Source organism: Petaurus breviceps, unplaced genomic scaffold (genome assembly GCF_028583685.1).
Source record: "Petaurus breviceps papuanus isolate PSGF00001 unplaced genomic scaffold, PetGlider_PUasm1.0 151, whole genome shotgun sequence".
Taxonomy (NCBI): domain Eukaryota; kingdom Metazoa; phylum Chordata; class Mammalia; order Diprotodontia; family Petauridae; genus Petaurus; species Petaurus breviceps.
In genome coordinates, this window is record NW_027185712.1 from 2289958 (window position 1) to 2317472 (window position 27515).

The window sequence follows — 27515 nt, forward strand, 5'->3', positions numbered from 1 at the left end:
TAGCTTCTTTGTACATATGTGTTTGCTTGCTGTCCTCCATTGAGCTTCTCAAGAGCAGGGACTGTCTTTTGTCATTTTTTGTATACCCAGTGCTTAGCACAGTGCCTGGTGTGTAATAGGAACCTAATAAATGTTTATTGACTGACTGTAGTCAGTATTGGTATAGGACCTAGTAGTGATATTGCTGGATCAAAGGTATATATACTTTATTATTTTTTTTAACATAATTCCAACTTGCTTTCCAAAGCAGCTAGACCAATTCACAGTTCCATCAACCATGCATTAATGCACCTTTTTTTCCCATATCCCCTTCAATATGTTATTTTTTCTTTCTTTCTTTTTGTCAACTTTGTCAATCTGATGTAAGGTAGAACTTCAAAGTTGCTGTAATTTGCATTTCTAAGTTATTAGTGATTTGGAACATTTAAAAAAATATGGCAGTTGATTTCTTCCTTTGAAAACTGTCTGCTTTTAATGCTTGACCCATTGAGAAAAATGGGGTTTAGACAGATTATAAATGGGTTCAGGGTTACACATCTTGTAAGGGTCTAAGGGAAAATTGAAACACAGGTGTTTCTTACTATAAACCTGCTGCTTTATACACTACCTCTCTGTTCCTCTGAACTCAAGAGGAAAAGGAAATGAGGGTGGCCAGGAAAATTTCATGGAGAGGATGGCACTTGTGTAGTCTCTTAAAAATGGGTAGGATGATGATAAAGTAAGGTGTGGGGGAAGAGGGAGAGGGTGAGTTTGGGTGCTCAGGAATTAGGAGACCAGAACAAGAGGTACAAATTATTGAAAAGCTGCAATAAGCAGCTTCTGAACAATTAAAAATGAGGATGCAGTGGGCAGCTTCAGGAGGATTCCCATCCTGTAAGGACATTAAATAGAAATGGGACCATTGCTCTCAGGAAACCAAATTCCTCCTTAGGTGGGGGTTAGATCTGAAGGTCTCTGAGGCCATCTGTGATGCTTCCTGGAGCTGGGGTTTCTTTCAGATAAGCTCTGGGAAATAAGCCTAGAAAAAGAGGGTGTGTCCTGACTGAGGAGGCCTTTCATATTAAAGCACTAAGACCTGAAGAAACTATAAAGCAAACTAAGCAGGAATTTTCCATTTTCTTTTAAGTCTTGTAGAAAAAGAAAAAGAGAACAGAGACATAAACCTTATATTCCTTTTTTTAAAAAAATCTAGAAAATAGGTATAGTTTTGATTTCTCTTGGGTTTACAGTTTCTCACATGCATTTCTCTCATTTCAAATGCTTTTCTTCCCTCATTTTAAGTATATTTTCAGTAAGAACAGTCAGTGGGAGATATTTGGAATGCCACTTCTCTTAGAAATGTAACCCAGAAAAAAATACAAATAAACAAACCAAGACTAATGAGGAAAATGTGCTGAATGGCCCTGGGGTTGTCGCAAATGGAAATCAGAATATAATAATATTATATAGCACTTTAGGTTTACAAAGCACTTTACTTAGATTTGTGTGAACTGAGGCAGAGTGAAGTGAGCAGAACCTCAGAGAACTATTTATACAATAACAACATTATAAAGACAGTTTTGAAAGACTTGAGAATGCTCTAGGCAATGACCAGCCAGGAGTCCAGGGAACCAATAAAGGTACACATGCATTTTGGGAACTGGACAATGGTTTCCCTCCACTAGGTACATTTGTTCCAAGGACTTTGTTTTTCTTTTTCTTTTTTCAATGAGGTAGGGGGGAAGGGGCAGGGAGACAAGGATAGAAAATGAGTACTTGTTAATTGGAAAAGTTAAAAAGAATTTAAAAAACAAAGCATTTTATACACATGATCTCATTAGATGCTCACAACACCACTAAGAGAGGGGCTGTTATTATTCCCATTTTATATAGAACCTAAGTGAGATATAGAAAGGGACTTACTAAGGGTTACACATCTCCTTAGTGGCAGGATTCAAATTCATGTCATCTTGATTTTAAGGCTACTCTCCTTGTATACCACAGTGGCCAATCACCTATGTTAAGGAACTGAAAAACACAAACTTGAATAGAGCACTGGCCTTGGAATCAGGAGAACCTGAGTTCAAATCTAGAGTCAGACACTTGACACTTACCAGTTGTGTGACCTGGGGCAAGTCACTTAACCTGGACTGCCTTTCAAAAAAGAGAGAGAGACAAAGAGAGAGATGGGGGAGGGGGGGCGAAAGAGAGAGAGAAATTAAAAACACAAACTATGATACAGCCATATTTGTGTATCACCAGATCAGTAGCCTAGCAATCAGGTTAAAAAAAAATTATTCCACAATGGTAAGACATGAAGCACAATTTCTTCTGATGAAGCCTATGGAGGCTTCTTAGAAGTCTACATTCATAATTGGAAGAAATGTAAAATTTAAATGAGTTTAGTGTGTATGTATATATGTATGTATACATACACGTGTGTGATACACACATACATCTATACACAAATTCTATATATATATATATATATTCTATATACATATATACACACACACACACACACACTTTTCTCCGTCCAAGTTCACAGACTCCCAAGTTAAGGAGCCCTCATCTAAAGTGTAAGCAGGACAGAATCTGTATTGGTAGAAGAAATATGCAACAGAGATGTAACAGCAGATGTTTGAAATATTGAACTTTTAAAGTTTTATACTTTTCAAAAACTTTATTCACATTCTTTAGACTTGTTTAATCTTCACACCAACTTTATGTGACATTTGGAACAAGTCTGTCTTCCTCATCTCTAAGATGGAAGTGGTAGTGACTCATGCCCTTCCCACCTTTAGATGCCTTGTGTCTTATCTTCCAATCCCAAGAGCTTTCAAACTAAATACTCTTAACTACTCTAATACTCAGGGCTTGAGGTTGGGGGAGAAGAATATGTTATAGTTATTCCTTGATGCCGACCATCATCTTTCAAACTTGACCAGGTCTCCCAATCTACTGTTGCCAGAGGTTTGTCATAGGGAGAAAGGAGAATAAAAAGGACAGAAGAAAATCTGATAAAATGGAGAGAGTGTGGAAAGGGAAAATGTTTAGGAAAATACAGAGTGGTTTGGAGGGGCCAAAGAAAAATGTAGACTTAAGAGTTACCAAAAGAATATTGAATGAGTCACTAAATTTTGTTGATTCTTCCATTGCAATGACCTTTTATATATCCCTTCCTTTTTATTACCAAGTTCACCAACCTAGTCCTGGACCTTATCACCCCCTTTTGAGATTATTGCAATAACTTCCTAACTGATCTTACTGCCTCCAGACTATTTCCTTTCAATGCGTTTTCTACAACACTCTTAGATCAATTTTCCTACATAAATCCCTACTTTCCTCACACCACGCCCCTACTCAAAAACTTTCAATGTCCATAGGGTAAATTCCACACTCCTTAGCTGGCTATTCAAAGTTGTTTATGCTCTGGCACCACCAAATTACCCTACACTCTCTCTACTTCCTTAGTAATATTTTTTATCCCAATGCATTGGTCTATTTACCCTATCTCAGTGTGCTTTCTATATTCCTGCTATATGGTACCTTTCTTTCCTCCATGTAATTATTATCTATTCTTCAAGGCCTGGCTCATGAGTTACACTCTCCATGAAGCCTTCTCTAATCACTCTAGCTCACACTGAACTTTTCCCATCCATGTGGCCTATGGATAGGAGGGAGAAGAGGACAGAAGGGGATTACAGCATGGGATGAAGAAACAAAGGAAAGAGAGATGAGGTCTCCTTCAATGCTTGAGTCTGATTCTATGAATGTACATGCCAGTCCACTCACAATAAGTCACAAAACTTCTCCAGGCCTCAGTTTCCTCATCTGACTGGTCACTAGATCATCTCCAAGATTGCTTTCAGCTATAAGAACCTAGGCTTTTCTATTCATTTTGACATCATGCTGGACTTTCCAGAGCCCTAGAAAGGGGCCACTTTTGGGTAAGAATTTTCTCAATGAGTCTATACCAAGTTGGTATGAGCAAGCAACCCCTTCAAAAAAAAAAGCTATTAAACTTCTTAGTGATGTGAACCAGATGGAAAATAAGACAAAAGAATTCACAACTCATGTTAGACTGAATTGAATGCCTTTAATTTCACACAATGAATAACATATGAATAGGATTAACTTTTTTTTTCTTTTTTTCCTTTTTTTTTTCTTTTTTGTAGTTAAGTGCTCTATACTGTGCTAACCTGGTCTGGTAGCGAAAAGACTGAGCTTTCTTTTAGAAAAAAAATGTTTAAAAATCAACATCTAAGATCATGGAGGAGCATGACATTAAAGCATGCCAGATGTATCTACGCCTCAAAGAACAGCAAGTCCATATCCATTTTGAAATGTACAAAAATGCTTTATGAATAAAAACTGTTACAAAAAGAACATTTCAAACAATGTACAAGTTTCTTGCCTCTATATTCAATAAAATACAAATACATTTTTTTGCTCTAAAATATGTTTACATACAATCAAAGTAGAACATGCAAATTACACTTTAAAAAAGGCTTTTAAAAACCACTTATGAATACAAACTAAAAATTAGCCAGCACGACTTGTAAAACAATCTTGTGCCCCATTCTTTTTTCTTTTGAAATATATACATATTTAACACGTCATGTGCATTTATTATTATTTAAGAAATAGCTTTAAAAAAAAGTAAAGAAACCAACATAGGGTGGAGCTGCCCTCCCATGTTGACCAACTGACAGCTCTTTCCCTAACTTCACTATTTTTTATGTTTATTTTTTATTTTTATTTTTTTAGTGTTTGCTACAACCTGGGCAGGTGGGCAGGCAGGCTCTGGAGATCCAGGAAGTTCTTTCCTTGGTTGAAATGTGCTTCTCTAAGAACTATACCCAAGTGACCAAGCCCCTCACTCTGGACTAACTGGGAAGGACCAAGGGCCAACTTTCTGGGAAACAAGAGGCAGGGGGGTGGGGAGCCTTGTTTTGTGTAAAGAACATAGAAAGAAATGCAAAGGCAAAGACAACTTGACCAGGTTTGAGAGTTCCTGTCCTTAGGCACTGTGATGCTATTTGTTGTTAACTGTGCTGTTCTGGATCATTGTGAGATGGTAGACTGAAGAGTGCTGGGGGTGGGGAAAAGGATGTCCTCAGTCTTCTACTATGGAATGAGAGGAACAGAATCCAGCAACGCAGTTCTGAAATGGCTTTTAAGATGCATCTGCTTCCACTGCCTCTTCTCCTCCCATGCTACCGTTGGCATTTTTAAGTCCTTGAAAATATATGTATAGAATTTAGACAGTTCCCAGGTAAATCTTCCTAGTAGTAGAGGAAAAAAGAGACTCTAAAAGCTCATTATCAGAATATTGTTGGGTAATAAGCTGTAGGAGTGGGATTTTCGACTTAAGCCCTAAAACCAAATCCTGTATGATCTGCATGTAGTACATCACCTTATACTATTATTCTGTCGTACTTACTTATCATATTTATAGACCCAGCAATATGCAGAACACCAATTCTGGTTGCTGCCTAGCACCCATCTCTCCCGCTGCTTACAGCCAAGTTAACATGCTAATCCTCTGCAAGCCCCAGTTACCACCACCAAGCTGTCATTGGGCCACTGCTCTCTAACCAGAGCTCTGCCAACCCAATTCCCAGGGCCTGAAACAGTCCTTGCACATGGGCTCTCATCATAGGGCTGGGGCTGGGCGTTGATATTCAAACCCCAATCCTTTTCTAAGAGGAGGCAGAGGGACTCCAATCTCATTTCTACTTGTACTGAGTGCAATCATCCTTAACAATGCAAAAGACCTTGCCAATTAGTAAAGGGGACATATATTCCAAGTAGAATGGAGGTTGAGGGGAGGCGGCATTGCCTCTTACATAAGACGTTGGTCTTATCATGTAGCTCCTTCTTCCATCAAATCTCCTTAAGTTAAAAGTAGACTTGAACAGAAGTTTCTGGCCTGCTTTTAGATGACATAGTTATTAATGATACTCCCTCACCCCACTATAGACTCTACCTCCCTTGGTTTCTTGAACTGCTCCCCTATTAAAATCCAAAATAGAGCAAAGAAATGTGGATCAAGAAGGTGTGGTCCATAGACCACTAAATGGGAGAGGGACACCCAGAAACCTGAACTCTACTTCGGTTCTGCCTTTTACTGAATGACCTGGGACAATGAGGGACATTGGGTTGAAAATCCAGGAAGGAAGAAAAAGGAAAGGAGAATGGCTGATCTTTGATATGTGGTGGCTAGACGTGTGTGTGTGTGTGTGTGTGTGTGTGTGTATCTCGTGTGTGTATCATATGTGGGGGGGGGAGAGGAGGGGATCTAAATTTTCTGCACCTGTTTTCAGCACCTATCAGATTTGGCTTGGGAAAGATACCTTTAAATTGGCTAGTTTGATTTTGCTGTTCAACATGGAGATCAAAAAAGGGCAGATATGGTGTCTCTGGGTCAAAAGCCTTAAAGTATGGGGAAATATAATACTTGCGTCTTTAATATCACCAGAACCATGTGTGGGTGAATTTTGTTCTAATGGGCCCCAGAAAGAGTTATAGGGCACAAATACAAAACAATATAATTGGGTGAGTGGGGAATGAGAAGTTCCATCTGGTGTGTGGACCTGCTCAAATGGGGCAATATCCCTAAATTCCCCAGGCTGATTATAGCCCTGGCAGGAACTGAAGGTATATTGAAACAATGGGATGGCCAATGGTGTTAAGTCCATTGTGATAATACCAAAGGGGCTGCTATGGGAGAATTGTCCCCACTGACAGCTGGCACTTCTATGTACAGCAATATAGAAAAGATTGATTTGGGGCAAATTCAAACTTGTGCATAATCTTTGACACCGCAATATTTTGAAACTTACCCCCAACTTCATTTGGGCAATTTAGAAGTTTTGTTCTGAAGTGAGAATGAAAATCTCACCCTGCCTCAATTGCTGCTGATCTTTCCCAGTTGTGAAATACCATTTAGAAGCTGACTAAATTTTCCCTTCCCACTAAAGAATATAAATTCTCAATCTGTTCCTTATGATTTTTTTTTCCCAAACCTGGAAATAGGTGTTCTAGGGGGTGAAGTGGGGAGAAATGGTGTAGAAGGATGTGGTGTAGGAGGAGGAAGCTGACAATACCTGTCTGAAATGTTCACATCTGACTGTTAGAAAATATTTTTGGCAATGGAATAGTTTCATGTTCGGTCTGAGTCTTGTTAACAGTTTAACTTGGGCTGCAGAAATGAATACTGGAACTGAGCTATCTGTCCAAGCTAAGTCAATGGCTAAAGTACCACTCCAATGAGAAATGTACATTTGAAACTGACCATTTAAATACGATTTGTCACACACAGTTTGCATTCATGCAGACTGATAGCTTTATAATTACATTATGTACAAAAAATCATTTTAGTTTATTAAGGCAACCACAACCTGGATAACTTGCCCAAGGTGGCTCGATGCAACTGCAGTGGTGATACCCTTGGAGCATTATATTTTTTTCAGATAAGAACACTTACTCCTTTTTTTCCTTTAGGAAATAATTGCCAAGATATATATATATATATATATATATATATATATATATATATATATATATATATATAGGTGTGTTTGGATTTATCTTTTCAACAATTTTCAATAGCTATTTGCAAACAAAACTACATACCAAGGCATTGACATACACTTGTGTTTTGGTCTTGATTTTTTTTTTTTGGTGAAATCTTCATGTTCATCTGCAGTGGGGTTTTATAAAGAAGTTTCCAGCTGCTCTCGCCTGATATGTATTAAGCATAAAAATAACCTGGTTGACACATAAGTCAACATATCCCCAGATACTCCATGTTGCTTAATAAGATGACTCTACTATAACTGAATATCTGTGTAATACTTTAAACATGACACTACACCACCATTGCTAGGGACAGGAACAGAAGCATAATTCTGAGTGATGGGGTATGTGTGGGTGTGTGTATATGTGTGATTTGGTGTGCACTCATGATGGGTGGGCTGCTTGATTCAGATCTACAGACATGAGTGTGAGTCAAATAATAAAATTTATGGCTAGAAGGTAAGAAGGGAAAGGAAAAGGATGGAGTGATTTGTGTATATGCCTGGATGTGAGAGAGATGTTGTATGAAAAAAGTTTATAATTTGAGCGAGTGTGAGAAAGAAAGAAAGGATCTTGTTTATGTGTTTGTATGTGTAGGTAGTGTGTGCCTATGGCTGAAGCTCAACCTTATAATTCAGGAATAACTGAGAAACTTTATAATTATAAAAAGATTTAAGCCACTTGAAGATGATGTCACCTCATAGCCTAGTAGGGTTTTTAAACTGATATAATAAAGCAAAATAAAAGTTAATCAAATGGAATACAGCCAAGACAGCTGAGGGATTTATAGCTACCGACCCCACCCCCACCCCCATCCTAACCCTCCCTGCTCCCTTAGAGCTCTTGTTCTTCAAGCATGGTTCTTCTGTGATGGGACAGGCCAGCACATGGGCCACGCCTGTCTGCCTTGGATTCTCTACCTCATGAGGTGAACAAGAGGACCATCTGCTCTCTTCTGATGGGCTGTTTGATGCTCTTATGTTTTAAAGGTAGGGCAATCCTGCAATGCTGATTGGCTGGGAAACTCTGTAAAGCAAACTGCCATGTTTCCCTTCCTTGCTCCCCCAGAAGCTAATAATGACACTACTGGAGGGAAAAGCAAGTCTGTGACTGTGGCCAGAACCCCCACCCTGTCCCCTCCCCTCCCCAACCCTCACCCCTGCTTGTCTTTTGCATGTTCAATGCCTCAGTTTACCCTACCCCTGTGTTCCCATTCGCCCTTCCCAACTCTAGGGAAGGGCTTCACTTTCATTTCCTCTGGACTTTCTGTGTCTCTTGGCCTTCACCTCCTCCTCATGTTGCAGAGCCTGTTGCTGCTGTTGTTTGTGTTTCCTCTTCCCACCTCTGGGTGTACGTGGTAGAGGAGGGGGAGGAGGAGGAGGGGGGGGAGGGGGTGGTGGCAGAGGTGGGGTCTCCCGGGCCATGTGGATGACAGCCTCGATGGTTGCCATGATGGTATCTTGACTGGCCACTGGTTCCAACACCAAAGGGTTCAGGGTGGGTTTCTGACCTCTCTTGCTGGGGAGGTCAATGCATTTTTCTAGCACTGGCATTTGGTCTCTGGAGTCCTCATCGAATGAGAGGGGCTGTTTGCGGGGTCGCCCTCTCCTTTTCTTGACGAAGTTATTGCCTGTCTTTGATTGTCTCTGCAGCCGCTTGGCCTTCAGGATCTTGTTCACGTGGTCCAGATTCTTCTTTGTGGACAGGATCTTGGTATAGTTACACATCTTACGCACCTCACATTGGATGGCTTCAATCTCCCGCCTCTTGAAGCGTTTCTTCAGGGATGAGCTGGCTGTGGGGAAGAGAGAAAATGCAAACTGAGATTTTAGGGTTTTCAATCATAGTCATAGATTTATACCTGGAAGGGATCTGAAAGATCATCTACAGCAATCTCGCCACTGTGCCCAGGGAGGATATAAGGCCTGGAGTGGGTAAGTGACTTTGCTGGGGTTTCAAAGGTTCTGGGACTGCAATCCAGCTAAGCCTTCTGACTCCCAAAGGGCTCTTTCACTAAAACACACTTCTTCCTCACATTTGGATTGTGGAATGGACCTTGGCAACAATAAGAAACTAACCAAAATTCACCTGGAAACTTCTGATTAATATACATTTTCTGTGCCTTTTAAATTGATCATGAAATTTGGCACATTGAGTTAAAAAGTGAGTAAAACCTAAACAATTTATACAACAACAACATTGAGAAAAACAACTTTAAAAGACTTAGGAACTACGGTCAATCAGCTGACCGACCATGGCCCCAGGGGAACAATGATGCAGGATGATCCTCACTGCCTGACAGAGACATGATAGACTCAAAGAACATAATATAACATCCTTTTTTTGGATATGGCCAGTGTGGGAATCTGTTGTATTTACTATGCACACTTGTTAGAAAGGTTCTTTTTATTTCTTTCTCAACAGGGAGGTGGGAGAGAGAAAATAAGTGCTTGTTCATTTCTTTAACAAAAGTTTTAAAATCATTGTGTGTAACCTGGCACAAAGCACAAGCACTCTTGTGATTTATACATTACATACATTAATGTGACAAATATTTATTAAGCGCTTACTATGTGTCAGGCACTGTATCCTAGGCACTGGGAATACAAATAATGAAATAAATAAACCCTGCCCTTGAGGAGCCTGTATTCTTTTCAGGGGAGAGGAGCTGGATATAATCTGTATAGAGAAAGATGAAGAAATTTGAAAAAGGTGAGGCCATTAACAATTGGGGATGGATGTCAAAGATGCCTTCGTGAATGAGGTGATAACTGAGTTTAGTTCTGAAGGACGGCAAAAGATCCCGAGAGGTAGCAGTGAGAAGGAAGTTCATGTCGGGCAGCAACAGTATGAGTAAAGGAATGGAAAGTGGAGACAGACCACCAGATTTAGGAAACAGCCAGTTGTTCTGTCTCGAATGTGTGATGGTGAGCAATCATAAAGGTGAGATTGTAGAGAAGGTAAAAACTTTGAATGCCTAGGTAAAAAGTCCCCCCACCCTGCACCCCAAGGCAACCCAGAACTACTGAGAGTTTCCCAACATAGGAGTGACACATTTTCAGACTTTTTTCTTTAGGAAGATTACTGGGGCAGCTAAAGGGAGGATAGTTTGGAAAGGGCATAGGTCAATTTAAGAAACTGATTAAGAAATTACAAGAGCCCATGTGAGAGGGCATAAAGTGGCCTTATTTGGAGAAAAAGAGATGCATTTAAGAGATGTTGTAGAAGCAGAAGTGATAAGATTGGGAACCAGCTGATTGAATATGATAGGTGAGGGAGAGGGAAAAATGAGGGATGAACGGAAGGTACCAAATCTGGGTGACTGGCGCGTAAGTGCCTTCTTCAGAACAGGAGACATTTGGAGGAGGGTAGAGATTATGAGGTCCATTTGGAAATGTGGAGCTTAAGGTGACTATGGGACATTCCATTGGAGATGGCCAGTGACTGGAGAATGGAATTGAATTGAAGAGATAGTTTAGGGTTCTGGTTATAGGCTGAGGGGTCTTCTACATGCTGATGATAATCACATCCAAAACTCACTGAGGGAAAAATTCTAAAGAGAAAATAGCAGATGGATTAGTTCAGAGCTTCAGGAGACCTCTACATTTAGTTACTGAAGACAGCAGATGAACCCCCACAAAAGACTGAAAATTAGTGCCCAGTGAGGTAGGAGGAGAACTGGAAGAGAACTGTGTAAGAAGCAAAGCGAGAGTATCTAGGAGGAGAGGATGGTTAATAAAATCCAAAGCAATCTGGAAGGATGGGGAGTGAGGAAAAAGTCACTTAATAAAGCAATCCATCAATAACTTTGTAGGCAGCAATTTGAATAGAACAGTGGGATGAGAAGCCTTTAAGGGGTAAAGAAAGTGAGCCAGTGGGGAGGAGATGGAGGCATTGAAAATAGAAAATGATATCTCTGAGCTATCTAAATCCATAATATCTGCATGTACGTGAGAATGGATCTTTGCTTTTTGACAACCTATGCCAAGAAAGAGGCCCTTTAAAATGCCCTGATAGAAACACCTGGGGTACCACACAACCTCACCAATAAAGCCTCCTTGCATTATGAATTTGTAATAGAGACAAGAATCTGGCTGAATCCTACAGTTAGTTGCACTGTCTATTAAGAATAATGTCCTTGGGTAAATTAATGATAGCAACAAGGGATTCTTAAAGTGACTAAGAGAACAAAGTATTTTTATACACAGAGGAACATTAATTTAGAGCTCAAGGCAACTTCAGTCATCACCCAGCCTACCCTCTTTTTTTACATCAAGGAAACTGAAGCCCAGAGGGGTAAAATGATTTGCCCAAGGTGACACAGTATATATAGGATGGGTCCAGGATCTGAACCCAGGTCATTCACTTCCAAATCTGGTGCTCATTCCATTGTACCACAAAGTTGCCCAAAGCATGACACAAATGACTACTATGGTAATGAAAAGTCACTGTTATCTATCCATTAAAGCAGTCACCCTAAGGGGCTCCATTCAGCAAGCTTGGATGTGTTATTTTTAATTATTTGTGTTTTTTTTCAATTTTATTTTATTAAATTTGTTTATCTACTTTTAGTTCACAACATTCAGTTCCACAATCCCTTGAGTTCCAAATTTTCTTCCCCTCCTTCTCCTCCTCCCTACCCCTGCCCCAATGGCAGCATGCAATCTGATACAGGCTCTACAAATACCTTCACATTAAGCATTAGTCAGGTTGTAAAGAAGAGTTACAACCAAATAAGTGAATGAGAAAGAAGGAATGAAAGAAAACTTAAACACAAAACAGAGAGCAAGTAGTTTACTTCAGTCTGCATTCAAACTCCATAGTTCTTTTCTCTGGATGTGGATATCCTTTCCATCATGAGTCTTTTGGAGTTGCCTTATAACTATGTTTTGCTAAGAGGAGCCAGGCTATCAAAGTTAGTTATCACACAAATGATGTGTCTGTAACTGTGTACAAAGTTCTCCTGGTTCTGCTCTCCTCACTCAGTTTATCTAAGTCTCTCCAGGTTATTATGAAGTCTGTCTGCCTCTCATTTCTTATAGCACAATAGTATTCCATTACAGTCATATACCACAACTTGTTTAGCCATTCCCCAATTGATGGGCATCCCCTTGATTTCCAATTCTTTGCCACCACATAAAGAGCTGCTATAAATATTTTTGTTCAAATGGGTCTTCCTCTCACTTGTATGATCTCTTTAGGATACAGCCCTAGAAGTGGTATTGCTAGGTCAAAGGGTATGCACTTTTTTTTATAGCTCTTTTGGCATAGTTTCAAATTGCTCTCCAGAATGGTTGGATCAGACCACAACTCCACCAACAGTGCATTAGTGTTTCAATTTTTCCACACCCTCTCCAGCATTTATGATTTTCCTGTGTTGTCATCTTAGCCAATCAGACCGGTGAGGTGTGGTACCTCAGAGTTGTTTTGATTTGCATTTCTCTAATCAATAGTGATTTAGGGCATTTTTTCATATGCTTATAGATATTTTTAATTTCTTCCTCTGAAAACTGAGTGTTCATATCCTTTGACCATTTATCAATTGGGGAATGACTTGTATTCTTATAGATTTGACTCAGTTTTCTGTATATTTAAAAAATTCTCTCACCTTTAACAGACACTGGTTGTAAAAAATCTTTCCCAATTTTCCACTTTCCTCTTAATCTTGGTTACATTAACTTTATTTGTACAAAACCTTTTCAAATTAATGTAATAAAAATTATCCATTTTGCATTTCATAATGCTCTCTATCTCTTATTTGGTCATAAATTCCTCCCTTCTCCATAAATCTGACAGGTAAACTACTCCTTGCTCTTCCAGATTGCTTATAGTCTCATCCTTTACATCTAGATCATGCACTCATTAAAATTTTTTTTTTGTATACGGTGTAAGATATTGATCCATCCCTAGTTTCTGCCATACTATTTTCCAGTTTTCCCAGCTGTTTTTGTCTACTTGTGTTTTCTTAAAAATATTCTATCATTCTGTGCTCTCCCCATTCCCAAGTCCGAATAGTTTCATTTTCTTTTACAGAACTCTCCTAGCATATTTGCTTAAAATGAATACAGTTATTTAAGAATTCATCTCTCCTTTTTCCTCTTTGGGTTTTTCATCTATTTCCGCACTCAATCCTTTTCTGCTTAACACCTGATCATACAGGTGTTTTCAAAGTCTTAGTGTACTTTTAAGCTTTAATAACTTTGGGAAATATGTTATAAACTCACAAAAGCATTATTTGACAGTTGAATTACTTCCGTTTGTCTTTTGTGAATTCTGGAAAAGAATTTAATGTTAATTTTAACAAGACAGGGCATTCTGCTATCATTCATCATATGTGTGATGATTTTGGGATGACACTTTCTTAGACCAGTGGGTCAGTGCAGGAGGTTTGCTTTCCTGGCCTCCTCACTCACCTGTTCTATCTTAATTAGACTTTTTCTGGCGGGAGCATGCCAAAACTACTGTATATGCATAACAACATTCTTTGGTTGATCTTAAGGCTAGTATTGTAAATGCAATCTATTTAGTTACTGAACAGTAGCTGATGAAGCTTTCACAAAGTTTGAAAATTGACTAGAGAGATGTCTAACATAAGACAGTTGTAATGCTGAATTTTAATAAGAAACATATCAACATTTTAAGATTTAAATAATTAACCCTGTAAATGTTATTTTTTTGGGTAAATTTGCATTTAAATTTCTGTACTTTTAAAAGCTTGAAAATGTACTAAGACTTTTGGAACATGCTCTAGATTAGTGTAGTTCATACGTACATCTTTCCTGACTTCCTTCAGGATAATTAAAATATCACAGAGTATAGATCATAACTCATCATAGTACACTAAGTCAGAGCACTGAGACATGAAACACTTGAGTCAGAAAATCTAGATTTGAATCTTGGTTTTGCCAGTTACTGGTTATATAACCCTGGGAAAGTTACCTAAATTATCTAAATTTCAATTTTCTCCTCTGAACAATGGGGGTAACCTGTTATGTTTCAGTTGTGTCTGACTCTTCATGATCCCCCCATCCCTTTTTTTTGGTGTTTTCTTGGCAAAGATGCTGGAATGATTTGCCATTTCCTTCTCTAACTCATTTTACAGATAATTAAGGTAGCCAGGTTTCAGTGACTTGCCCTGGGTCATACAGCTACTAGGTATCTGAGGCCAGATTTGAACTCATAAAGATTAATCTTCCTGATTCCAAGCCCAATGCTCTATCCACTGCACCACCTAGCCCCAAGGGGAATGATACTTGCCCTGTTTATCTCACATGGTGGTTGTCAAGATCCAAAAGACACAGTGGAAGTAGAAATACTACTATAACTATAACTATAATACTACTAGAACTCTAACTAGAACTATAAATTTAGGGTGTAATTACCATGTTGTATCACCCCACGTACATAGTAGATGATCAGTAAATACTCGTTAAATTATAACAATGACATGTGGGCTTTTACACCAACTAGCTTTCACAGCAATTCCACATAAGCTAACAATCCACTTTATATCTCAATTCCATACCAGTAGTGGGAAGCTAATTCATCCCGATACCCGTCTGTTAACAGAATACATATTCCCTTCATTTTTTCAATGACTCAAGTGAAGGCTGGTAGTAGGACACTGGATATTTTAGTGAGTCTACATGCAACTCAATTTTCTTCAAATGTTCTGGGATACTCAAACCTCAGGAAGTGTCCACATTAACCACGTTCTCCTTAAGCAGCTCATCCTCTGTGGGCTTCAAGGGAAATATCAGCCAGGTGTTTCTGATTCATTTACACTCAAGCCACTAGGCTGTTCTCTGGAAAGGGCTCTTTTCATGTCCCGGTGACCAGATGCGTCTCCATTTTATGAGCCAAGATTGTCTGACTCAGGAAGTCCTCTGTTCCAGCCACTAAATGGTCCTCAGAACTGTTTTGTTTTGAAGTACGGAAACCATAAAGTGGGAATAGCTTCAAGATATAGCAGAAGAGACACCCTCTCCCCCCTCCCCCATGCCAGTGTATCGTCTCCTTAACACTGTACACATACAAACAAGCAACACACTCAGTCTCAGGAGTCCCGTTTTCACAATGCACATTCCTTGGAGCTATGATTCAGTCATCAACTTGTCCACACTATAGGTAGCTATTTCCCCAAATGGGGTAACCCCTCACATGGCCTAATATAGGCTGCATAGTACTTTTAAACCCCACAGGAGGGAAACAAATGTGTTTTGTTTTAGCATTGTGGTTTGTTGACTCTTTTCTTGTTTCACACAATAGTGAGAAAGTACAACAACCATCTGAACAAAGGCGTTTGGAAGAGGGGTAGGATTTATAACAGGGGCTAACATGCTGGATCTCTACAATCTATCCTCACCTCCATCTGGGTAAACTTAGGCAAGACCAGTTGAGTAACCTTTCACATTACTCACCTCACTCCTTCCATGCCAAGCACAGCTGTCCATGCAGGACTCCCTTTTAAAGCCTGGGGAACAGTAAACTTTTGTGTGGCTGCTGGCTCCAGGTTCCACTGGTCAGGTCAGGTTTTATTACCATTGGCAAGTCTTACAGGGGTAGTGTGTGATACAGTAGGATCTTTAAAATCAGTTATAAAGATCCAAACTGAACAAAACTAGAGTGAGTTTCTGGATGTAAAAATGGTAACATTGCAGAATTAATTTTTTAAAAGAGGTGGCCTCAGACTAGTGAAACACCACATTGCTTTAAATATAGTGTCCAATGCAGCTTGAGATCAAATTTTTTAAACAGCCAGTACAAATAGTATCTTCAAAACCAATAAATACGCCAATTCAAGTATAAGGAATTTCTTTGGTAGTATTATTTTAACACAAATATTCGCCCCAAATTCCCTAGCCTTATTCCCTTCTGTAGTTTTCGTTCAAAGGCAGATTGTCACACATGCCAGGTAGGCAGCTTATACCTAAATAGCCTATAAACACATTGTGCCATTCTGTGTGCGTATGTGTGTATGTAGGGGGATTAAATTGTGATTTATAGTCACTTTCCAATTTAATCCATTTTTGTGTTCATTTGTATGTGTGCACATATGTGTTTTGCATGTTTGCACGTATGCAATCTGTGATTTCATCAGTATATACACTGAATCTCCCAGTACAACAAGTCCCTTCACTAATGCAACTCTACTAGTCTTGAAAAATTGCTTGGGGACACTGAGAAGTTAACTGACCTGCCAGTCTTATAATGTTTCAGAAACTAAACTTGACTCCTGTTTTTCCTGACTCCAAGGTTTGTCCTTTACCCACTATGCCTTACTGCCTTTCTCTTATGCAGTTTGATAGTCCAAAAATGGTTACTAAATGGGAAAACAATTGGCCTCAAGATTAGGTGGGGTGAAAACTCTTTATCCAACATTTTTCTTCCTTTACAACCTCAGCCTTAGTCTAGAACAGATGTTCTTCACATGTTTTTGTGTATCACAGACCCTTTGGCAGTCTGGTAAAACCAGTGGACCCCTTCTCAGAAGAATGTTTTAAAATTCACAATAAGATGAGAAGAAAACCAAAGGTCAGATGCATTTTTTTCCTCATTCAAGTTCATAAGCCCCTTGAAATCTATTCAGGGCATGTTTAGGAGCTCTGTGTACCCCAGATTAATAAATTCTTATCTAGGATAGCTTTCTCCCTGACATGGCATTGGGATGGACTTACCTAGCTAAGTTGGGTAGAAGTGACCTTGAAAGATCATACAATCCATTTCTTTATTTGAAAGTTTACTGTACCATTCTAGAAGATGAAAGACTATATTTAAAAAAATTAAGTCTTCCTGTAAAATAATTCCATAAACTCTCCTCCCCACAGATAATTCTATTATAAATTCACTGATGGCATTATGGACTTAGAAGTCAGGAGAAACTGGCTAAAATCCTGATTCAGACACTTCACTTGCTTTGTAACCATGGACACATCCCTTCTCTGAACTCCAGTTAACTCATCTATTAAATGAGAATAGAAATTTCCCACTTAGTATTTGACAAAGTTTTCAAGAAAGTACCTTGTAAATCTTAAAGTACTACAGGTATGTGGGTTACAATTAACTTGATTTACTCATGTGGCAGTTGAATGAGAAGCCTCCAGGTGAGTGTATTTCTTTTCCTGTCACTTAGCAAGATTTTAAGCTCGTATAGGTGACTTGACTTCTCTGATGGCATCAGATGATCCATTAGCCCCCTGAACTCCTCTTCATTTTTACCATTTTCAGAGATTTTTTTAATCTTGAATTTAACTTTGTCCTTAGGCTTTGCCAAATTTTATCTTCCCTATTCTTTTCTCCATTTAAGAGTGTCATGTATGTGTCAATTTATTTGGGTCAATAACGTACTGGGAGTGTGGGAAGGGGAATCCAGGACAAATTTTCCTGGGTTGACTGACATTTCCTGCAGACCTCTGGTTGTTATGATGGCTGGATTGCTTGAACAGAGTATAGGGGATACATTTTTACTGAATGTATTTAGGAATATTTAGGAATTTAGGAATGCCTGGGGTAGGAAGGTGACTGTTGTAGTATAAATACTGGCATAAACAAGTCACGATGGGAAGGAAGGAAGGAAGGAGAGAGGAAGGAGGGGGGGAGAGAGGAAGAAAGAGAAGAAGGGAGGGATAGAAGAAGGGAGGAAGGAGAGAAGGGGAATGGAAGGAAGGATGAAAGATGGGAAAGAAGGAAGAAGGAAAGGAAGAAAATAAGAAAGAAATAAGGGAGGAGGAAAGAAACAAATGTTTATTATGTACCAGGCATTGTACTAAGTTCTTTACAAATACTAGCTCATTTGATGCTCACAACAACCTTGGGAGGTAGGTGCTATTATTGTCTCTATTTTACAGATGAGGAAAGTAAGGCAGACAGAAGCTAGACCAGGGTCACACAGTTAATTTCTGAGGTCAGATTTGACCTCAGGTCCTCCTGAACCCAGGCCTACCACTCATCACTTCTGGTAAAAGAACACAGGAGAATGTTTCATGAGGGAAATGGATGCTTTGGTAAAAACTGAAGGAATTGTCATAGGTGGAAGATGGGTAAAGGTATGGGATGGATGCCCCTGCAGTTTTGGTCTTAGGTCACTGTGGGGTTTAGGGATGTTGTCTCTGTCTCTCTGAGTTCATGGCTAGTGCTGTCCCAGCACCCCCATGCAGCCTACCACAGAACTGGGGAATGAAAAGATGATCACATCCAGCAGAACCATGTCTGTTTGTAGCCCATTGACTGAGCTTCCTTCTTGTTTCCTATCTCTAGTCAAAGGCATTCAGGGACACAATGAGGCCTAACAATGTGGAATAATGGAAAGAACCCTGATCTGGTAGTCAGGGGACCCAGTTTCTAATCCTGGCTCTGTCAATGATTAGGTGTGTGATCTTGGGCAACTCATTTCCTCTTCTTGGGACCGGACAGTCTCTAGAGTCCCTTATAGCCTAGGATATCTAAATGACCCTTTTCCCATGTTCACTCTCACTTTTGGGTGTTCTCTGCAAATTTACACAAATACCATTATGCCCAATCACTTGGTGCAGTACTCTATAAAACATTTACTCCAGGCAACGCTTTGGAAGGAAATTCAAGTGCAAAGGGGCACCCATTGGTTTAGCAGGATTTATTCTTTACAAATCATTCTCCTCACTGCTCAGGGTTTCACTGTCCTCTAAATGCTTGCAGATTTTCTCTCCTCAAATCATTCCTTTACTGGATAGTAATTTCTAGGCTCTTGCTGGGAGATTGATTCCATATTTGCTTTCTCTCCTCTCTAATCTTCTGATGTATAGCCTGTTCTTCGTTAGTTTTCAAGAATAATTATGAGAGCATGAGGCAAACTGTGAACTCGTTCCTTGACAATCCTACAATTCATACAATCTTCTAGACATTGCCTGTACTTTAAATTTCCTTGTGAATTACAGAGCAGATTTGGGAGCTAGCCTCTGCATAGCTTTAACATTCTCTTATAGATTGTAGGACAGAGTTGATTAGGGGTAGCAGTGGCTAGAGCACTGGGCCTGAAATCAGGAAGACTCATCTTCCTGAGTTCAAATCTTCACTTAACCCTTTTGCCTCAGTTTATTCATCTATAAAATAACTTGGAGAAGGAAATGGAAAACCTCTTCAGTATCTTTGCCAATATAACTCCAAAAGGGGTCATAAAGAGTCAGACACAACAGAAAAAAAAAAACCTACAATAACAACAACAGAAGTGGAATAAATGCAGACTGGATTTATTATGTCTTCTATGGTCCTCTGGTTTTTGTGGTCCATCTCCATGGCCATCCAGGCTTTATGAATAAATTGTAACTACTATGTCCCAAACACTCACTGCAGAGTGGGTTCCTTGAAATGAATCAGATTGTGAAAAAAAAAACTCATCTTTATAGATATTCTGGCTTATTTTTTTCCCCTTTGGATAGATGAGTAAAACAGTGAGAGCCAAGGTTTCATTTTGTCAAGTGCCCCTTTTGAAAGGAAAAGACAAAATGGTCTACTTGAGGCATGACTCCTACTGAGAGCCAGACTTAGGGATTTTAAACTTTTCTCTTTTGTCTCTATAATTTTCAGGCTGCTTAATTCTGTTACATGCTTCTACTGAAAAAGTTAATTCTTCCTTGCTGGGATTTGAGTTCTCAAGATCAACAAGACCAAGGTCAAATGCTCTCATATTCTAAAACAGCTCTATCTGATCAAAGGTTAACAAATACTGGGAGTCTGTGTTGTTCTTCACTCCTTCCCCCTTACCTACCCTCTCTCTGTTGTGGTTATGTCTCTTTTCTGTTCCTATATTATCCTTAGTGTAGTTAATGCAATATTTTGAAAATGTAAAGTTGGTTTTTTAAAAAATCTTGATTGATCCTTTGATTATTTAAAAAATTCTCTGAATGTATCACTAACCTATTCTTTCCTAATCAAGGTTTGATCAGCAAGGTCAAGGCCAACTGCTTCCATGTTTTAAAATGTACTGTGAAATATATTAAATTGCATTGTAAAAAATGTCTTCAGTATCATGTTTACCCTGTCTTCCTCATCCTGTCTTGCTAATTTCTGACTACAGTGAGGGGAGCCTGGAGGTATGTATGACCATGATGAAGAAAAATAAAAGAATAATTGGTTTGGCATAGTTGGGGAAGCGTGAAGAGAGGAAAATATATTGGTAACTGTTCATAGTTGTGACACAAAGTTGAAAACTTTAGAGAGCCCTGCTTTGTGCTAGCTACAAAATAATACCCGTTATGAGGTCATTTTGTTCAAACCTCCATTTCGATGCATGAACCTTTGCTACAGCAGAGACAAGAAGGCATATTTCAGACTTGGCTTGTAGATTTTCAGACTGTAGTACCCTTATGAGACAGTTCATTTCATGCATGAGCAGCTTTCATAAGAAATCTCTCCCTTATACTGAACCAAACTCTGCCTTCCTGTACCTTCTAGTCCTTGCTCCTGGCCTGCTATCTGGAACTATATGGAATAAATTTACTTTCAGCTCTACCCGTCTTATCCTAGGGAAGTCCTTCAAGTACTTGAAGATATTTCTTATGTCCCTCCCAATGCCTCTTTTCTCTGAGTTAAACAATATGAGTTTTCTTAACTGATTCCCCACATGGCATGGTTTGGAGTCCTCTTTGCCATCATCATAGTCTCTTCCTGACTGCTGATGTTATTCTGAAAATGTGTAACCCTAAACTCAATGTGACATTTTGAACTGAAAATTTCTATTATTTTCCCTTGCTTTTGTTAGTTCTACATAGAAATATGCTCATAATTTCGTGAATTTATTGTTACTTACATGGAATCAGGAAGACCCTAGTTGGAATTCCACCTCAGACTTACTGTGTAACCCTGGGGAAGTAATTTAAATTCTCAGCCCGAGCTTCCTCATCTGTAAAATAGGGTTAATAATAGCATCTATCTTACAACAGGGTTGTTGGGGGGATCAAATGAGGTAACATATATGAAGCACTCTGCAAACATACAAATGCTTCATAAATGTTAGTTATAATGATAACAATAATAATTACTAAAATTATTAATTGCTTCAAACAGTTTCATCACCAATTCTCCAGAGTTTTCTAAGTAAACCAAAATGTCAGGATTGATTGTTTCCCCTTTGTTGATATTTATATTGTCCATTTACTTCTCTTTCTATAGTTAGCATTTCCAGAACTATGCCAATATCCATGATTTATTAATTTTTTATTTAGAAAGTTTAAGGTTTTAAAAATGAAAGTCTCACAGAAAACTGGGAAGGCTCATATAGACTGAGAGGTGAGCAGAACAGATATGCAATTTATGTTATGGCTATAATAATACAAGGGGAAAAATACTGAAAGACTTTAGAACTTTGATCAATGAAGTGACCAATAAAGGACAACAAACAACAACAACAACATATTTCTAGTTTTTCTCCATTTCAAATAACGTTGGCCTCTCATTTTAGAGATGTGCCTTTTATCATATTAAAGGTGGACCATTTTGATCCTATACTTTTTTTTTTTTTTAGCAATCGGGGTTAAGTAACTTGCTCACGGTTACACAGACAGGTGTTTCTGGGTGGGTGCTAAGTGTCTGAGGTCCCCAGGTCATCCTGACATTGGGGCCAGTGCTCTTACTTGCTGTGCTACCTGGCTGCCCCTGATCCTATACTTCTTAAGAATTTTAACAGAAGAGAATGCTGTATTCAAGGCTCTTTTTGCATCTATTGATATAATTAATGTAGTTTTTAAATTAGTTCTGTTGCTCAATGATTGATTATACTAAATATTTCCTACTTTTGTGTCATCCTTACATTCTTGGGATAAATCCTACTTTGTCATAATGAATGATTTTTTTGGAAAGTAAGGAAATACTTTTATGGTCTCTTTGCTAAGATTTTATTTAAAATTTCTGTCAATGAATATAACAAGCCAGGTTCAGTTTGAACTCCAGCATGGGACTGATACCTCCCTAAAACTGCATCCTCTTTTTCTCTAGGAACATTGTACTTAGGCTTTTCCAAAGTTTGCCACCACTAAAACTTATATATTTATCTGGACCGTCATCTAGATACCTCTTTCATTCTGAATTTGAGCTGTGGTTATTTTGAACACAGACATAAAATGTTATAACTATCCCAAATAAATGTCATTTTGATAGACCTCAGCCCATTGTTCCAACTTTTTCCCCCTCTGTGCCACCCAAACTGTAGCAGAGCTTCTCCATGAACCACAAATATTGTTCCTTAAATAATTAGATGATCTCCAACTATTGTTGGCTAATGAAGAGCTGTCCTAATTGTCATGATTCAGGCTTAAATGAAAACAGTACAAAAATATTCCCACTGTCAATGCCAGGACTTAGGATATGACACTGTATGATCTCCACATTTGTTCCCCTTGCTTGTTTTTATTACTTATGTGTTTTATTACTTATGTTTATCTGCTTTATAACTCATTTAAGTTTGGAACAAGACTCCTCCTTGCCCTCACGTTAAGAGGCTGGGGGAAAGAACACTGAAGTAGGCAACTACAGGCATGTATTCAAATTATGTTGCCATTATGAAGAAGGTTATTTATGAAAGTATCACAGGCCTCCGTTTCCTCATTTGTAAAATAAAACTAATGACTCCTACCCTTTTTTATTCTCAGAGTAATTGTGAAAATAAAAAGGATACATTTATGTATCTTCATCTATAAATAAGAATGTATCAAATGGTCTGTAAGAGCTTTCCAGCTCTATAATGTACATAAAACACTAAAAGAATCAAAGTAGTTTGTTGAATAAAGTGATGAATGGTATCATCTGAATGTAAGAAAGAACTTGAGAGAAGCTTCCTTGTAAACAATTCTTCACTATATTTTTCAAGATTTGGTAAGAAGAAAAAGACCACAAAATAGTCTGAACACCCAACAGCAGAGATATAGACCTTTAGAGGCTTGGTGTTGGGAGGGATATTAGAAGTCCTTTAGTCACTGGGAAGTTTAGAACCCCATGCAAGCATCCCTTCTATTTCATCCCAGCTCAAACACCTCGAAATGCAAGAAAATTGTTCCTTATGAACTGAAATCTGCCTCCCTCCAATTTTTACTCTGGTCTTAGTTCTGTTCTCTGGAGGGACACAGAAAAAAATGTTTTCTCCCCTTTAAAAATTTTGGCAAACCTACACACATGAAAACAAAATACAGTGTCAAAGGAGCAATAAATTGGGTACTAACTGAGTTTTATGTCTGGCTAATTTTTGCCTCAGTTTCTTCATCTATAAAAGGAGATTTTGGATTCAAATTCCAATGACATCAATGCTTTCAGTTTGTAGAACCAGTGCATTTGTATTACTACTTGTCAACACAACTCAAGACAAGTATTTATCAAGCATTTCCTAGGTTCCAGGGATTATGCTAAGTGTTGGGGAATCAAAGACAAAAACCCAAACATTTAAAAAACAAAAAAAAGTTCCTGCTCTCAAAACCTTACATTTTACTATCTAAATCTTTGTTTCTCTTTACAAAACTTGTTCATATATTCATCTGCATAAAGTTAAAAAAAACTACATAATATGACTTGTGAGGACTTCAAACAGCCTTAACTCCTGTCCTCCTGCCTGAGATTCCTAACATTAATTATTTCTAAGGTCCCCTTGGCTGTAATATTCCATGATCCTGTGACTCCTTAGGGAAACAGCTACAAATATGAACATTTTTCTTTGTTACTGACAGATGCTGCTTTCATTTACTATTCTTGGTTTTAGGCTAAACATTCCCAGTTCTTTCAACCATTCCTTCATAGGACAGGATTTCTCCATGTTCACCATTCTCATTCGGAAGCCATCTAGACTATCCATGTTCCTCTTAAAACAAAGTAACCATAATTGAACACAACAATATAAATGTAGTCTAATTAGCACAAAGTCAAGTGGTCCCTATTATTGCTCTTCTACTGGACACTACATTAATATGGGCCAAAATTTTGTTAGTTTTTTTTTAAAGCTGTATTACAGTGCTGACTCATGTAGAACTTGGGGTCAACCAAAACCCTCAGGATTTTTTTTCACATGAACCACTTTACCTATCCTGTACTTAGGCAACTGTACTTTTCAAACCTAAATGTAGGATTTTACCTTCATTCTTCTTCCATTTTTTTTGGTGTCTGACCCTGAACTCAAATTTGTGGTGATAATTTTCAATCTTGATGTGTTACTACCAAAAAAACCCACAAAAAATGGATTTAAATCTGCAGGCAATTCCCAAAGAGTTATATTTTATTCTGTCTGTACCAGCTAATCACTGTTCCTTTAATTCCCTTTTGGGACTCCATCCAAGTCATCAAATGCATATGATCATTCCTCTGGATGCTAAAGATATTTTCTATTTTTAAAAGAGGCCAGTAAAACCAGTGAGGTATTGACACAACAGGATATGGGAAGGGAGGGGGAAGAAAAATACTTTTTAAAAATGACAAACATATTTATTTCTGTCTGGAAAGGAGATGGATGTACTACTAGATTTAGAATTTTTTTTTTTTTATCAATTTACGTGCTAGTGCAAAGCAGAGTTCTTTCTATGAGTGACAGAGGAGATGCTGCTTCTATTATGTGACTAGAAATATAAATGGCATTTTCCTTTAATCCAGAGGCAGTTCTTTTCCCTTGGTAGAAAAGCCTGGATGTGTTTTCTATGGTTTTCAAGGAAGGACTCATATCTTTCCATCCAAATAAGTAGGACTTCGTCTCAATCAATCGCCAGTTATCCTTTCAGCTTTTCCACAAGAGCTCCAGACACAGAATTTATACAAAGTTCTCTGATTCAAAATTAATCAGGTCCAAAATGGGTCCCTACAGAGCCTATGTTTAGGTAATTGTAATGTTAATGGATATAAGATCTTCCCTGCCCATTAATAGGCCTCACATGGAACCCATTAAGGGAAGCTTGCTTGGGGGAAGCTTGTTTGTAGGAAGGCTTTCACACCTTTTGCTAATTTCTTTCTTTTCTTTTTTTTTTGCTTTTTTGGAGGGGGGAAGGAGGGCAATTGGGGTTAAGTGACTTGCCCAAGGTCACATGGCTAGTTTTGTGTTAAGTGTCTGAGGCCACATTTGAACTCAGGTCCTTCTGACTCTAGGGCTGGTGCTCTATTCACTGCGTCACCTAGCCATCCTGCTGATTTCTAATTAGGCACTGAGTCACAAGAGTTGTGATGCCTTCTGCCTCTAAGAAGCATATACATACTATGAGTTGGTATGTTGCTTTCGGGGCTTGCTTATGAGAAGGAGCTTGAGATTCCCTGGTTGAGATTCTGAGTGGCTGTATGTTTAGAGCTTCCTGATGGCTCAGATGTAAAGGCTCTCTCTATCTAGGGAATTTATGTAAAGTGTATAGCAATATTGCTTTAATTCAGGCAGTCAGAGCCTTGTCTGTTGGTCCTTATTTCTCTGCTTGTATTTTCCCTACGTTCAGGGTGCTGACTTTTCCTCTGAACTTTCCCCATAATTAAAAAAGACTGCTGACCCCTTAAACGTTTATCTTTCCTAGTAAAGCAGATTTAAGAATCTGTGCTAGCAACCATCCTGGGTATGCCAGTGGAGTTGCCCCTACAGTAATGTGGGGTGGTGGAAACAACCCTCTGGATGAAGTGAGAAGACTTGCATTTGAATTTGGGATCTACCTCTTGATAGCCATGTGACCTTAGCTAAGAAATTTTACCTCCATGTTTCTAGTTTCCTCATCCATAAAATGCAGATAATAATACTTTTACTACTTATCTCAAAGGGCAGTTATGGGGAAAATACTTTGGAAAGCTGCCAAGTACTATCTTTGATCATCTGCTATCCTTTCTGAGCTAACCCTTTGGGGCTTACTTGGCTACTACACATTAGTGAAGCAATAACTTGCCAAACTATGCTTGCACATGTGGAGTGTGACCTGATGTACTCTAGCAGAGGGTCTAAGGTCTAGTGAAAATCTCATGAAGTCTGAATTTAGAGCCTAAAGCTGTTAAGAGGCACTTAAAAACCTCAGTTTCTTCATCTGAAAAATAAAACTAATGATTTTTACTAACTTATCTTACTGTTTTAGGAGAGTTCAAAAAGAGTGTTAGAGATGAATGGGGGCCTTGGCACCAATCTCAACTTCCTCTATATACAAATGAAGAAAATTAGGCCCTTAAAGGTGAGGTACTTGTCCAAGGTCACACAGCGAGTTAAGAGGCAAATCTGAGACTATTGATTCCCTCTCATCCCTACCTCAAACTACTAGAAAACAACTGAGTGGAGGAAGGAAACAAGTTTTTCCTGCATTTCTTGTTTTGAAAAAATATTTTGATATGAAAAAAGTATGTATTTAAGAACTAATCAGGTACCAGATAGACCCTAACAGATTTCTTTAAAAATGGAACATTCTTCATTTTTTATCATCATCATCATTAAATGACTGGACAAAAAAAACCCAAAAATACCCACCCCCAAACAAAAAACTAGCCTCAAAGGCAGCTGGGATTTATAGTAAAGTTTATTGGGGGCTGAGGGGGTGGGGTAAGTTCTTGGCCTTTACATATTTAAGTTCTAAACACACAAGCAGTTGTGGGGGGGGGGAGGGAAGTTATGGCTTTAACATCATTCAAACACAAAGTTTGGACAGCCCCGAGGCAACAAGCTCTCCTTCCTCAATCTGAGATGTGACAATTTAAGAGGAAAAAGCTCATTCATCATCTTTTCCTTTTAGAGACTATAAATTATTGGCTCATATAGCACCATGTGGCTTGGATTCTGTGAAAAGTTAGAATAAACAAACCGGTTACAATGCAAGGAGTAAGAGAGTGAGTCATAAACAAAACACAGACATATGCGCTCATATAAATAAGGGCCTGGATCGCCAGTTTTCCAAAGTCTGCTTCCCATTAATTACACAACAAAATGCATTTTCCATATGTAAGCCCCAAATCACTTCACTTTGGTGACTTCTGAAAGACAAAAGCCAGGAATTCAAGTGTTT

General features: G+C 38.6%; 1 protein-coding gene across 4 annotated transcripts in view; it reads right to left on the reverse strand.

Annotated features, from left to right (window-relative positions):
* Nucleotides 1-7521: 7521 nt before the first annotated feature.
* The window catches only part of SETBP1 (SET binding protein 1), a 514417-nt gene continuing 494423 nt past the window's right edge, over nucleotides 7522-27515 (reverse strand). For all 4 annotated transcript variants that reach the window (XM_069075445.1, XM_069075438.1, XM_069075454.1 and 1 more), the window contains one exon: nucleotides 7522-9358. In XM_069075445.1, coding sequence (XP_068931546.1) covers nucleotides 8793-9358 — 566 coding nt within the window. In that variant the 3' untranslated portion in view covers nucleotides 7522-8792. The remainder of the gene's footprint in view (nucleotides 9359-27515) is intronic.